This window comes from Staurois parvus, unplaced genomic scaffold (assembly GCF_062004578.1).
Source record: "Staurois parvus isolate SC_StPar_1 unplaced genomic scaffold, SC_StPar_1.0 ptg000159l, whole genome shotgun sequence".
Lineage (NCBI taxonomy): Eukaryota > Metazoa > Chordata > Amphibia > Anura > Ranidae > Staurois > Staurois parvus.
This window is the reverse complement of record NW_028317955.1, coordinates 3,588,438-3,601,789: the sequence shown is the minus strand read 5'-3', so window position 1 is coordinate 3,601,789 and position 13,352 is coordinate 3,588,438. Positions and strand designations below refer to the sequence as shown.

The window sequence follows — 13,352 nt, the reverse complement described above, 5'->3', positions numbered from 1 at the left end:
AGCAGTCTACATACTTTAAAACACAATTAAAAATTCAACAGTTGGTTCCTCTAGCTAAGGTTCATTCATTGTGACCATTATACCCTGCAAAGGTTAGCTATCCTACCCCAATAACTTTGATGTCTGCCTCAGGTGTGGCACCAACATTGGCACTTACCTCCATGTTTTCTGGTCATGCCCTAAATTGCAGCAACTTATCACTTCCACTAGATCCGGTTATTTCGTTACTGGGGCTCATGGAGCTGGAGGCCACAAAACACAAAAAAATGTATTTTCTTCTCCGCCCACTATGCTAGAAGGAAGATTCTCCTAAAGTGGAAATCTTCAGCTCCCCCTGCAGTTGGAAGGTGGCAATAAATGGGACCCTCCCCTTGCATAAGCTCACATATGCCAGTATAAATTGCCCCAGGAAATTTGAAACATTTCCAATTTGGACAAATTGTATTGATGAACAGGGTCTGTCTAATTATTTATATTTTTGTCCTCTCCCTTACTATTTGTATAATGGTGTTGTATTAGGTGCAGCTATATTCCTTCCCCCCCCCTCCCCCCTTTCCCCCTCTCTTTCCATTCCCTACACTCTGCTATGATCTAATACTTTTCATATTGCTCTTAGAATGTTGTACTGTAGTCTATAATGGGCGTATTTTGTTTTAATGAACTTTGGTGAAAGGCTTATGTGAACCATATGTTTAGCGCTACTGTACTAGGTACAAATTGGTGTACCCTCTTGTTGCCTTGATAATATTTTACCTTTTGTATCATTTGTACAAAGTATTAAAAAGGTTACTGATGAAAAAAAAATTAATCATTTAAGACTATGGGTTCCATTATTCCCAATCTTCCCCTGATTGTTCTACACCAAATATCACCAGGTTCCATTAAACATGCCAATCGGGATATACAAAGACATTTCCTTATTGCTGCACGTACCATGATCCCTCACCACAAGCACCCTTTCAGAGTGGGTCACAGACTTAAACTCCATCTCCCGCATGGACCTCTGCCAAGCCCAGGAAAATTATAAACAGGACTATACAAAGATTTGGACTGCTTGGACTATCATTTGGAACTCTCAAGAATTCCTTGGCTGGTTATCTTCCCCCTTAATCTATCCCTTATGTTTACTAAAGATTCTTAATAAACTCAGATTGAACAAAAAAAATCCAACAGTTATGTTAGACTACATTTTGGACTACAACTTTGTAGGACTTTTCTTTGTGTGACAGTGCTTTGCACATACATAGAAGTCTATTTATAAATGTTTTCAACCAAGATCTATAGATTTTTCAAATGGCATTTAATTAAAAGAATGTGTAAATCCTGGATAAAGTTGGATGAATCTTGGGTGAAAACATTTATAGAAAAGATCCTTACCTGGTTCCTTCCTGGGGTATTAGCCCCATAGACCAGCATGGGACATTACAGTACACATACCTTCCCCATTGAGATCCCATCCAGTTACCACGCAAATAATGGAAGATGTCAACTGTTTTGTTGAACGAGAAAAACACACTGGTTGTATATTGTCATTGAACAGGAACGGTTCTCTCAGCTGGAGCAGAGCAAGATCGTTTTCCAAAGTCATTGAAACAAAGTCAGGGTGCAATATGATTTCTTTTACTGAACATTTCTGGAACAGAACAAAGGATGAAGTTCTAAGCCATTTACTGAGAAACTCACATGGAACAATAATGGAATTTTAGAATTAATCAAATTTCTTTCAAACGAATACTCCTCTGGACTTTATAGAAATGTCTATAATTTCCAATGTGGATAGTGTTACAAGAAAACTTGTGTAACAAACTGCAATTACCCACAGGAAAATGTCACCTGTCATTTAAATAGCTGTGATGAGCCCAATAAAGCTCTCCACTAGCTAAGTGATTGTCAGAACCTGTTTAGGATTGTGCGGGTGTGATGAAAAAAAAATTAAATCCTAAAAGTGAGATTAAGAATAAATAAATCATACCAAGAGTACAATATATATCTAATAAATGATACAAATATACAGTGAAAAAGCAATATGGTTATAATAATATCTAAAACGGGCAGGCCAGATTAAAAAACAGTCCACAAGCTGCTATGACTAAGAGGGTGCTGCTGCTGAGCTGCATGGGCTGACGCTGCAAACCTGTGTAAATCAAAAAAGGATAGGGAGGAGTGCACACCCCATAGTTTAGCATGCATAAGGAAGTTTCATGGATAAAATAAAATCAACAGTTGCACTCACAAGTCCGGAGTAAGTGTATGAGGTATCCCAGATCCCTGCCTTGGCCACTGACTGGGGAAAGCGCGGACTGAAGTGGCAATGACACTGCTGGCAGAGATGGATGGATCTGCTGCAAGGTCTAGAGTCCAACAGCCGCAAGCCTCCTGTTGTCACCGCTGTGAACCCCAAAATACAGGGACACCTTTTGAAGCAATCCTGATTCTTTATCAACCCCTAAGTCTTGTTTTTGGTTAGCTCCATCCCCTTACAGGATCCCATGGGGCCACGTTTGTATCTGCACTCCCTGCTGGCACCTACAGGCACAGTCACTTCATGCCATGATTCAAAGATAGAGATAGCCACCCTCTCGTTCCTGCACTGTACTTCCAGTGCACATGTGATACTCTCTACGTGCGCTCCTCTACCCAAAAGTTTGGGGAAGCTGTGCTTTGTGACCTGGAGGTAGTGGTGGTATACAGTTAGCTTGGTAATGCACACACCATGTTAATTGTGTACTGGGCAGTATTTCATAGCTTATTAAAAATGCATTAACAGAAAATTGCAGTTAATACTACTTTAAAGCCCAACTCCAGACACAGCAATTTTTTTTTTTTTTTTTTTATCGTTGATGTTTTTTCTACCCCTCCTCACCCCTATATAACCCATCCTACCAGATGTGCACTGCTCAAAAAAAATGAAAGGAACACTTTGAGAACACATCAAATCTCAATGGGGAAAAATATCATGCTGAATATCTATACTGATATGGACTGAGTAATGTGTTAGGATGCCTCATCATTTGATGGAAATGAAAATTATCAACCTACAGAGGACTGAATTCAAAGACAACCTGAAAATCAATGTGAAAAAATGATGTAGCAGGCTAGTCCATTTTGCTGAAAATTCATTGCAGCAACTCAAAATGGTACTCAGTAGTTTGTATGGCCTCCACGTGCTTGCATGCATGCCTGACAACGTCGGGGCATGCTCCTAATGAGACAATGGATGGTGTCCTGGGGTATTTCCTCCCAGATCTGGAACAGGGCATCACTGAGCTCCTGGACAGTCTGATGTGCAACCTGGTGGCGTCGGATGGATCGAAACATGATATCCCAGAGGTGTTCTATTGGATTTAGGTCAGGCAAGTGTGGGAGTTATTTCTATCAATATCAATTCCTTCATCCTCCAGGAACTGCCAGCATAGTCTCACCACACGAGGCTGGGCATTGTCATGCACCAGGAGGAACCCAGGACCCACTGCAGCAGCGTAGGGTCTGACAATGGGTCCAAGGATTTCATCCCAATACCTAATAGCAGTCAGGGTGCCATTCTCTAGCCTGTTGAGGTTTGTGCGTCCCTCCAAGGATGTGCCTCCCCAGACCATCACTGACCCACCACCAAAACGGTCATACTGAACAATGTTACATGCAGCATAAAATTCTCCAAGGCTTCTCCAAACCTTTTCATGTCTGTCTCATGTGCTCAAGGTGAACCTGCTCTCATCTGTGAAAAGCACAGGGCACCAGTGGAGGACCAGCCAACTCTAGTGTTCAATGGCAATTGCCAATTGAGCTTTATGGTGCTGGGCAGTGAGCGCAGGGCCCACTAGAGGATGTCGGGCCCTCAGGCTACCCTTATGAAGTCTGCTTCTGATTGTTTGGTCAGAAACATTCACACCAGTGGCCTGCTGGAGGTCATTTTGTAGGGCTCTGGCAGTGCTCATCCGGTTTCTCCTTGCACAAAGGAGCAGATACTGGTCCTGCTGATGGGTTAAGGATCTTCTATGGCCCTGTCCAGCTCTCCTAGAGTAACTGCCTGTCTCCTGGAATCTCCTCCATGCTCTTGAGAGTGTGCTGGGAGACACAGCAAAACTTCTGGCAATGGCACACATTGATGTGCCATCCTGGAGGAGTTAGACTGCCTGTAAAACCTCTGTAGGGTCCAGGTATCGCCTCATGCTACCAGTAGTGACACTGACCCTAGCCAAATGCAAAACTAGTGAAAACCGTCAGGAAAGATGAATAGGGAAGAAATATCAGTAGCTTCAACCTTTAAAACCATTCCTGTTTTGGGGATCGTCTCATCTAGTGCACCTGTTAAATTCATTAACACCAAAGCAGCTGAAACTGATTAACAACCCCCTCTGCTACTTAATTGAGCAGATCAATATTCCAGGAGTTTAATTGACTTGATCCTATACTCTGATTAAAAAGTATTTGTTTAAGTTTTTTGAGTAGTCTATATTCTTTTTTACCTGCTGAAGTAAATTATACCCCCCCCCCCCCCCATTCAGATTCCTTGATTAATGCCCTTTCTAACTGTAGGGACCACTAATCCAACGCCGCAGATGCACCCAAAACCACTAATCCCCTTCAGTCTCCTCAGGCCAGCATTGGTCCTCATCTGGATCCTGGGGGGTAATGATGTGTATACCTGAGGAAGGACCTCAGCAGGAAGTAAACAGAGAAGGGCCTAATGCTATAGGATCAACTGACCACGGCTGTTTGTAAGGAAAAGGGGCATTCAAAAAGTTTTTTGATTTTTTTATGCTAGCAATTAGTGATATTAGAGTACGAGGGATGATGATTTTATCTCAGACTTGGGTTTTAAGAGAGCTGCCTCAGTCTCAGAGGAGACCCTGACATCAGATGCTATTTATCATCATTGACCCATTTTTTATTTTTTTTTTACATGTATGTATTTTAAAGATGGAAAAAGTTATTTTAATGGTACTTATGTATTGGAGTTCTCCACTTTTCTCCATGTAGAAGTTTGTGCATGGGTGACTAGAGCTTACCTTGATGGATCCTGCATAAGAAAACACAGTTTCTAAACTGTGGTTTTCTATTGGCCCACAGGTCCTATTATAGGATGACACCCTATTGAGTGCATATAGACCTCTTGTTTTAAGGGCCTACTTTTATCTTTGAGTGGAGGTCATGATGTATGTTTATTTCACAATGGAGGTGTACAAAAGCTTATTTCAAGTGCCAAATGCTTACTGCCTCAGCCTTTGCACTAAATTGGATCCATCTGTTGCCAGACTATTGCTCACATACAGACTGCGACTGTCTTAGCCCACATTGTCCTGTCCAGGCGGTAACTAACTTTGGCCCTTCACAATCTCCACATCTCACTCTTAGATGTCAAAGTTGGTGGCTTATTTGTTTGAGTCAGATGGGCCTGGACACATGATACCAGTGTGTAAGGCTTCAAACTACTCTTGCAGCCCATAGGAGCCATGACTGACTAGAGAATACTCACTCTTGTAAGCAACACCCACCTGTCTCCAATCAGTTTCACACTCAAGCAGGGCCCCTACCCTGCTGAAATTGGCCCTATCTGCATCTTTACAGAGTAACAGACCATCCATCTGTCACAGCTGTTAGAGCTAGTTCATACCATAAAAATGCACTCTGTATGCTTTCCAGTTCACACCACACTCCGTTCCATTCCGGTGCGTTTTTGATGAGTTTTGCTGTGTTTCGGTACAGTTCTGTGCACAAAAAATGCAGCATGTTCTACTTTTTTTTCTGCACACTGGAACTTTAGTGGGGCTCTTAAAGTGCACCCCACCAGTGGCAAAATCTGCTGAAGTAGCTGCATTGGAGGACAAAGGTGACATTAAGGGACCCCCAGCTTCTCTATAAAGAGTACCTGTGCACATGCTATCACACAGGAAGCTTGTGATAGAAATAAAGTAGCAAACACAAAAAGAATTTAAAAAGCGTAAAAAAAAAATTATATTAAATAATTAAAAAATTTTTTAAAGCATCCCTGTACACATCCAATTTAAAAAGCATAGCCTACGGTGACAGCAATAATTCTAGGACCATCATTCACAGTTAACACTAAACTGATAACCTGTGAAGGTTTTTCTACAGCATCGCCTAAGGAGAATTTTGGGTATCATAGTTTTTTTGCAGTTTCCCAGGCATGCACAATTTTGAGGCTTGACATGTTTGGTATTTATTTGCTCGACACAACCTAATATTTTATATTTTACAAAAACGAATATAATATTTTGTTTGTTTGCACTAAAATTCATTTAATGTATTTTTCCTGATAATATGTGTTACAGCCACAGTCATTTCTATCAATAAAATGCAAATGTTATCATGTGTGCAAAAAAAACAAATTTATATTGCCCTGGTAGGCAAGTGATTAAGAATAGCACTGGTGTTCATGCAGTAAATACCTCAGGACTGAGATTAGAGAGTCAGAAATTATATAAATATTTAGCTATGTAGCTAAATATCACTAAAAATTGTTCTCTAATCAAAAACTGTTACTAACACAGATCTCAAAACTTGACTGGGATGTCCATAAAACAATCTGACCATTTGGAAAGCACTCAAGTGGCACTGGTAACCCTACTGGGCTTGCAGATAGTGAAGAAACAGTCAAACCTGGGTATCTTGTGACCTCTCCAGATCATGCAGTCCAGCAACCACCCGCAACAGTTCACGGAACCGTCTTCTGCAATACAATACTGAGTTATAGTTCAAACACTCAAATGAAAAAAAAAGGATACATTTCACTTACTGACATCAACCATGCATGTCAAACATATAGCAATCATGAACAATAAGTCCTGATTATATGTTTTAATTTATATGGATGGGTGTGCTTGATATTACTACTTACTTGTGTGCAACGCAGCTGGCAGCTGTTAGGACAAACCTTTTTGCTACAATAACCCCACTGCAGAAGTGCTTACTACCAAAGTTTATGCTGATGTGCCAGGGCCAAGAGCTTGGGATGGCTTCCTCTGCTGCAGTTATACTCTGGTTAATGAACATAGGTAGGATTGGAGCAGCTGCACAACCTGTGTCTAAGACAAAATAAAAGACCGAATAAGCAAGTGTGGGGATGGGAAATTTCTACTGTACAACACTGACCTCCTGATTGTTTTTTAAGCTGAAATTTATTCTACTGTTATATTCTTTCCCTTTATCTGGGCCCCGCCCCCCCAATCAACATGCTAATTACATTTTTAAATCAACCTTTCTGGTTTCATAACATACCTTATTTTGGACACGGTGATGTCATTACTGGGTCTCTGTGCTTCTCTGTGCAATGCAGAAGGATCATGGCTGCTGGGAGGGGCCACCAGGGTGCTGTACATAATTCCTGGAAACATCATAGCACTCTGCCCCAGTGCTCGTTTCAAGAGCCCTCAGCCCTAAAGCAAGCAGTGGGGTGACACTTGAAAGGAGATCTGCAGACATCAAAATGCCGTGATGGATAGATGTCCACTTGAAGGAGTGGGTGTTCCTAGGCAGACAGTCTAGGTAATGCCTACATTTTCTTTTCTTGGACTTATATATTATAATTTTATATTTTATTTTTTATTATTTGCGCTGTGTTACATTATGAGTTTTGTTTGATGTTTTGTCATTTTTTGAACAGCAGCATTTATTTTGATTGTTATATCTTTGGCGCAAGGTTTCAATTTATTATTAATGCCTACATTTGAGGCTGAACCTCCACAAATTAAAGAAATTAAATCCAATAAATAAAAAGGGTTAGATGATCATGGATGTACTCTAGCTATGAAATGAGGATGTCTTTTTATGACTTGCTTCAGCTTCTAATGCACACTGTGAGAAGTTCAGAGTGTGCAGTAAAATCAGAGTAAGTCTTTTCAGTACTTTAGAGGACCATGTATAACTGGAAGACTGGTAAAATCACAGTTTAGTTTAAATGAAAGCATATTTTAAAAAAATGACACTTCAATAACACTTAAGCAGAGCTGCAGCCAAAATTTAAAAAAATAAAAATCAGCAGCTACAAAAACTGTCCTTTAAAAAACAGATACTCACTTGTACCTTGATCCAGAGGTGTCCTCACTGCAGCCGGTTTCATTAGCCGTCCTCTCCAGCGCCAGCATCTTAAGTGTGGGCCCCGGCTGTGACAGCTTGCAGTTTCACAGCTAGGTGCCCACTGCACATGAGCAAGTAGCACTGCACCTTATGAATGGTCCCTCAGTCTTCTGCCACGTGTTGTACAGGACTGCAGGGAAGAGGACAACTTCTGCTTCCAATAGTCTAGGCAGTCTCAGCAGAAATGGGAGTGGGTACCTGTCAAAATTGGGTAATCCCTTCCCCCCCTGCTCCCCAAAGGTGCCAATCCTTAATGGGGAACAGGGGATGAGGCATTAAAGTGGAACTGCCCCTACTGGGAGAAGTTCTGCTTTATGGGGTTTTTGTTTTTGAATGTCAGGTTTCTATTACTGAGGTGTTCAGTAGGGAGATGTCCTTTCACTTCCTGTCCCGATGACCATTGTTTTTGGGACAGGAAGTGAGGTCGAGTCTCCCCAGCTGCAATGCAGTACAGTAATTAAAACCTGACACTATTAACAATAAACTGTTTGAATTTTTGCGCACGTGTGTGCTTCTGATAGTATTACGTTTGATAAGATAAGACAGCTACGCAACTAACATGTTTCAGTAGCTATTAACAACAGCACTCTTCTAATTTCTCTTAGTACAGGTTTGCTTTAAAGTGGTATTGAGCTCAAAACCAAAAATGTAATGTTTCAGCTTACCAATCCTTAGATGTGGTGGCTGCATTAGTTTTCTTTTTTAAGGCTTTTTTCTATCTGTTTTCGCCTGGTGATCTGGCCACTAACACACCAGGAGTACAGGGGGAGCATTTGGACAGCAACATTGTCAGTAATTTAGATGTTAAGCTCTATTCACACATTGTATGGTGACACGTTTTACTGCATTACTGCATTGTAAAACACCTGTCACCACAAAAGCACACAGAAAAAACAATTGTTTCCTGTGTGTCCCATTCACACTGCAACGCAGCCTGGATCTGCACTGAGGTGTGCTGCAATAAAATGCAGACATGTAGCACACTATACAGAATCACATGGCACTGTAGAGCAGCACAGTGCATCATGCTGCTGTACAGCCTCATGATTGAAGCGTTCGTCCTGTACACTTCATATAAAGTTTGTTCAAAACCTACATAAAAAAGGGAGCTGTGTGATGCACTGAATCATGCAACACACTGTCCCCTAGTACAGTTGGGATCAAACAACTGCAGGATAGGTGAAACTTCGGCAACAGTCCGTTCTATTGTGAATAGAGCTCTAGATGTACAAGCAGGTTTAAATACACTAACAAACTGAAGCCAAACTCCAGCTCACACTTTATAAGCAGTAACCACAAACATTTATTTTGCTTTCATGATAAAGATTTTACATGAATAAATAAAAACTGACCATTGTAAGCACTCCTGCCATTGATAAATGGTTTGCCTCACCCCCGTTAAGTGAAACAACTGAAAGGAAGCTTGTTCTTTTGAAAAACAACAGACTTACTGGTCGGATCACCAGTTTAATATAAATGAAAGAAAGCCTAAAAATTAAAACGAATGCAGCCATCACATTTAAGAATTGGTACGCAGCCATATAATTAATGTTTGGTTTTGGGTTTAATACTGCTTTTAAAGAGAAGTATGGGCTTTAAGAAAAAAATTATACTCACCTAGGTTGATGCAACATTGATCCGATGCTGCATCTGTCACCCACTGACACTGCACTGAGAACTGAGCGATCAAACGCCGCGATCGCTCAGTTCTCCCCTCCGCTCTGAGCAGAGAGTGGTAACTGTTAGTCACTGGCTCTTTGCTCTGCCCCTCCAGTGCTCACTGGAGCAGAGGGCTGTGGAGTGGGTCGGAGCAGCTAGCTAAGGCTCTCAGCAGCTTGTTGAGAGGATGCGCACAGTGCCGATCCAGGCTTCTGGGTGGATCCCAACCATATGGTCAGAATCTTTTCAGAGCCTGGACTGGCTTTAGCCTTCTGCCGGCTGAAAATAGGTTACAGGAGTGCAGAAGGACCTGCACTCCTGTGATCTATAGGAAAACTATAGCCAAAAAAGCTTTTGGCTATACTTCTCCTTTAAGTTTGATAAGTGAAGATAGGCAAATAACATTTTCGCTAACAACTAGCAACAACAGGTTTGCTTTACGTATACAGGTTATTAAAACAAATGAAGTGCCAAGTAAAACTACACGCTACAACATAAAATAGTTATAAGTAAACTTAAAATAATACACTAAAATACTCTTACAGTTTAAAAAGCCATTTACCAGCATCTACAAGTCTGTTTCCAGGTTTTTGTGGCTTATTCGATTCTCCAAATTGTTCTGGTTTTGTCTCCAAGGCTGTAATGTTATAAAAACATAGTCATTACCATTTTAGTATCATTATTATATTATTATACAGGATTTATATAGTGTTAACAGCACTTAAAAATAAAGGGAAATGGTATAGTTCCAATTCAATACAAAATAGTTAGGAGGGCCTGGATTGTTAATCGCTTTTAACATCCTTATATACTGTATATTTATAGAAATATATATAATATATAAACATAAAGAGAACACAGATAATACATAACCAGACATATCAAAAAGGGGTTGAAGCAAATATCAATCTATTCAGAAATACAACAAATAAAAATGCAACATATTGGCAATTTAAGGCAGGGAGACGTTTGCCAGGCCAACAAAGGTCAGAAATCTCTTTTTGGATTTTTTGCTATACATTTACTATATATATATATATATATATTTATAGATCACAAATTATACAGAAATTGCCTTTGCTGACCTCTACATCTAAAAAAGAATAGTAGCTCCTGGCTGTCATTCCTTTGATGTGCTACAATTATACAAATAATTAATTTTTAACATTCTTTGACTTTCCAGACCCCTCAAGCATAAGTTCAAACATCAAAACCAGTCAACAACATGGACCAACACCCATACTGCCTACATACCTCACAACATACCTCCCAGCCTTCTAAAATGGCAAAGAGGGTCATCTTCATACCTACAAAATGTCCCTCACACGAACAACAAAGATCCAATATATATAAAAAGTGACCACTATTTTTCCTTTATATTGGCTTGTGAAAATAGCAAATGCAGTAATATAGAGGTTGGATAAAAAATGTAGTGCAGCAAAATACTTTTGGTAGTAAAATAATACATTTGGTTTAGAGGTGTACCCTTCAGATCAAAAAGAAGGAACACTAAGGCTGCACGAGGGACAGAGGGATTTGGTCTCAAAGGAGGGACAGTTGAGAGCCATGTCAATACCACACTCAGATAAGGAACCACAAGGGATATTATTGACCTGTATTTCATTTATACTTTATTTCACTCTTCCGTTTGCACCTAACCTACATTAACTGCTCAGGATGTCCCAACTGTACACCAGTAGTGCATCCACAACCTTCATCCCATGGGTCCTCGGAATACCCCGGTCCTCCTTACCATTACAATAAGTTGTCATTATGGACTGTATGTATGCTGTCTCGACCTTAAGCTGGCCATTTACTGTAAGACTTCTCTCATTCAGCCTTCTGGGCTGAACAAGAGAAATGTATGCATGCTCCCATCCACGCTAGACAGCATGGATGGAGGAACCTCTGTTGCCAGTTATTGTATTCTCACAGCTGGCAAAATACCCAAACAGTGGCTGCATCTGAATGGATGCAGCCTCTGCTCAGCCACCAATTTTCCACAGCTTTCTTTGATTTTCCAGTCACAGAATGTTGGGCAAGGGGGTTCTGATAGGACCATAATTCACTCTTTGTATAGCCAACTTTACGACTATTGTCTTCCATTGCAATTGAATATTGACCATGTAGACAGGTGCCACTGGCTGTGTTGTCCTCTGCCTCCTCTCCACCTGCAGCTGGGATCTGTGTAGACAAAGCGTGCTGTGTTTGCTGCAGCTGGCTTTCACCCCTCGCTTCCCTGTTCTCCTGATCTCCTGATCGCTCCTGCTCCCCCTCTCTCCTGGCAACAGCTGCTTTAAGCCAACCAGGGGGAAGGAGAACTTGCTATGCAGCAGCCGCTGAGAACACTGAGAACTGTAGTTTTTAAAGGAGCGCTGCACAGCACAGTGAATAGAGCTGTGGACACTACTACCCAGGATGCCCTGCTCACAAAAAGGAGAGAACAGTCTTTTCCTAGGCAATTCACCAGAAGTCAGGACCTTTTGCAGGTGGAAGCCAAATCAGAAAGACCTGTTGCCTTTGTGAGGACTGTGGAGAGATCAGGGGCCATAAGAGTCTTTTTCCAGGGGGACTGAGGGAGTGCAGACCTATCACTGGGTGCCCACACCAGAGACCAAAGGACTGAGACACAGAGTTCTCCTGCTAAGTTAGGACCCAAAGCTGGAGGGCCATGCAAGAGATGTGGGATTGGAAGCCACTCCAGATAAAGGACAAAATAGTGGAGTTAAAAAGGTCAAATCAATGTTTAGTAGGAGTATCAGCAAGGCTTAAAACAGAAACATGAATATGGGTAGACCAATTATTTTAATAGGATTGATCCTGTATATATAGTTCAGTGGTGGGGATTCCCATAATTGGAACTTAGGTTCCATTTATTGAGAAACTGTGGGGATGGTGAAGGTAGGAAAATGAATTAAATCATTGTGGACCACTGATCCAAGGTGTTATAATACTCTCAACACCCTCATCCTTTTAAAACCATGTCCTTTAACATCCTTCCTTCACAGCATCAAATTACAGAAAAGAGTCTACATATTTTACAGCATAAAATGTCTTACACTGATCAGCATGGAAGGAGATCTTTGCTCGAAACCCGATATGATTGCCACGAGAGTCAGAAGAAAATATTATCTGCATAATATTGGAGGTGCTCTCGACTGGATCAGGAATGGAATCACCACAAAACTTCCCTGCAAATAAAAATAAACTTTGTAAATAGAATTTAGAATTATCTTGCCTATGGATCTTTGGGGTCCTCACACAGCAAGTCGGACCTAATTAACTCACTCTCATTTAAAGATACCCTGTCCCATTGTTCATGCAGGGCAAAGTGACAGTGTCTCTGGAATGTGCATCCCATGGCCCCACATAATTACTAAAGATGAGCGAATTTTTCAAAAATTCGATTCGGCTGATTCGGCGAATTCCAGGAAGAAATTCGATTCGATGCGAATTAATTCGCTACGAAGTTAACTTATAAAAAGGGTTTCTAGGCTTCAGAGAGCCTTTAAATTAGTGCAGAACACTGTACCTTTAATTTAAATGCCCTTGGAGATGAGGAAGGAGAAGGAGAAGGAGAAGGATGAGAAGAAGGA

The 13,352-nt window shown here is 41.0% G+C and overlaps 1 protein-coding gene across 1 annotated transcript in view; it reads right to left on the bottom strand.

Moving 5' to 3' along the window:
* The window catches only part of OVCH2 (ovochymase 2), a 102,734-nt gene that overhangs the window by 38,277 nt on the left and 51,105 nt on the right, over positions 1-13,352 (bottom strand). Inside the window, exons 13-17 of the mRNA XM_089675920.1 lie at positions 12,816-12,947; positions 10,319-10,393; positions 6,860-7,046; positions 6,622-6,691; positions 1,438-1,633 (exon numbers count right to left, since the gene is read on the bottom strand). Coding sequence (XP_089532046.1) covers positions 1,438-1,633; positions 6,622-6,691; positions 6,860-7,046; positions 10,319-10,393; positions 12,816-12,947 — 660 coding nt within the window. The remainder of the gene's footprint in view (positions 1-1,437; positions 1,634-6,621; positions 6,692-6,859; positions 7,047-10,318; positions 10,394-12,815; positions 12,948-13,352) is intronic.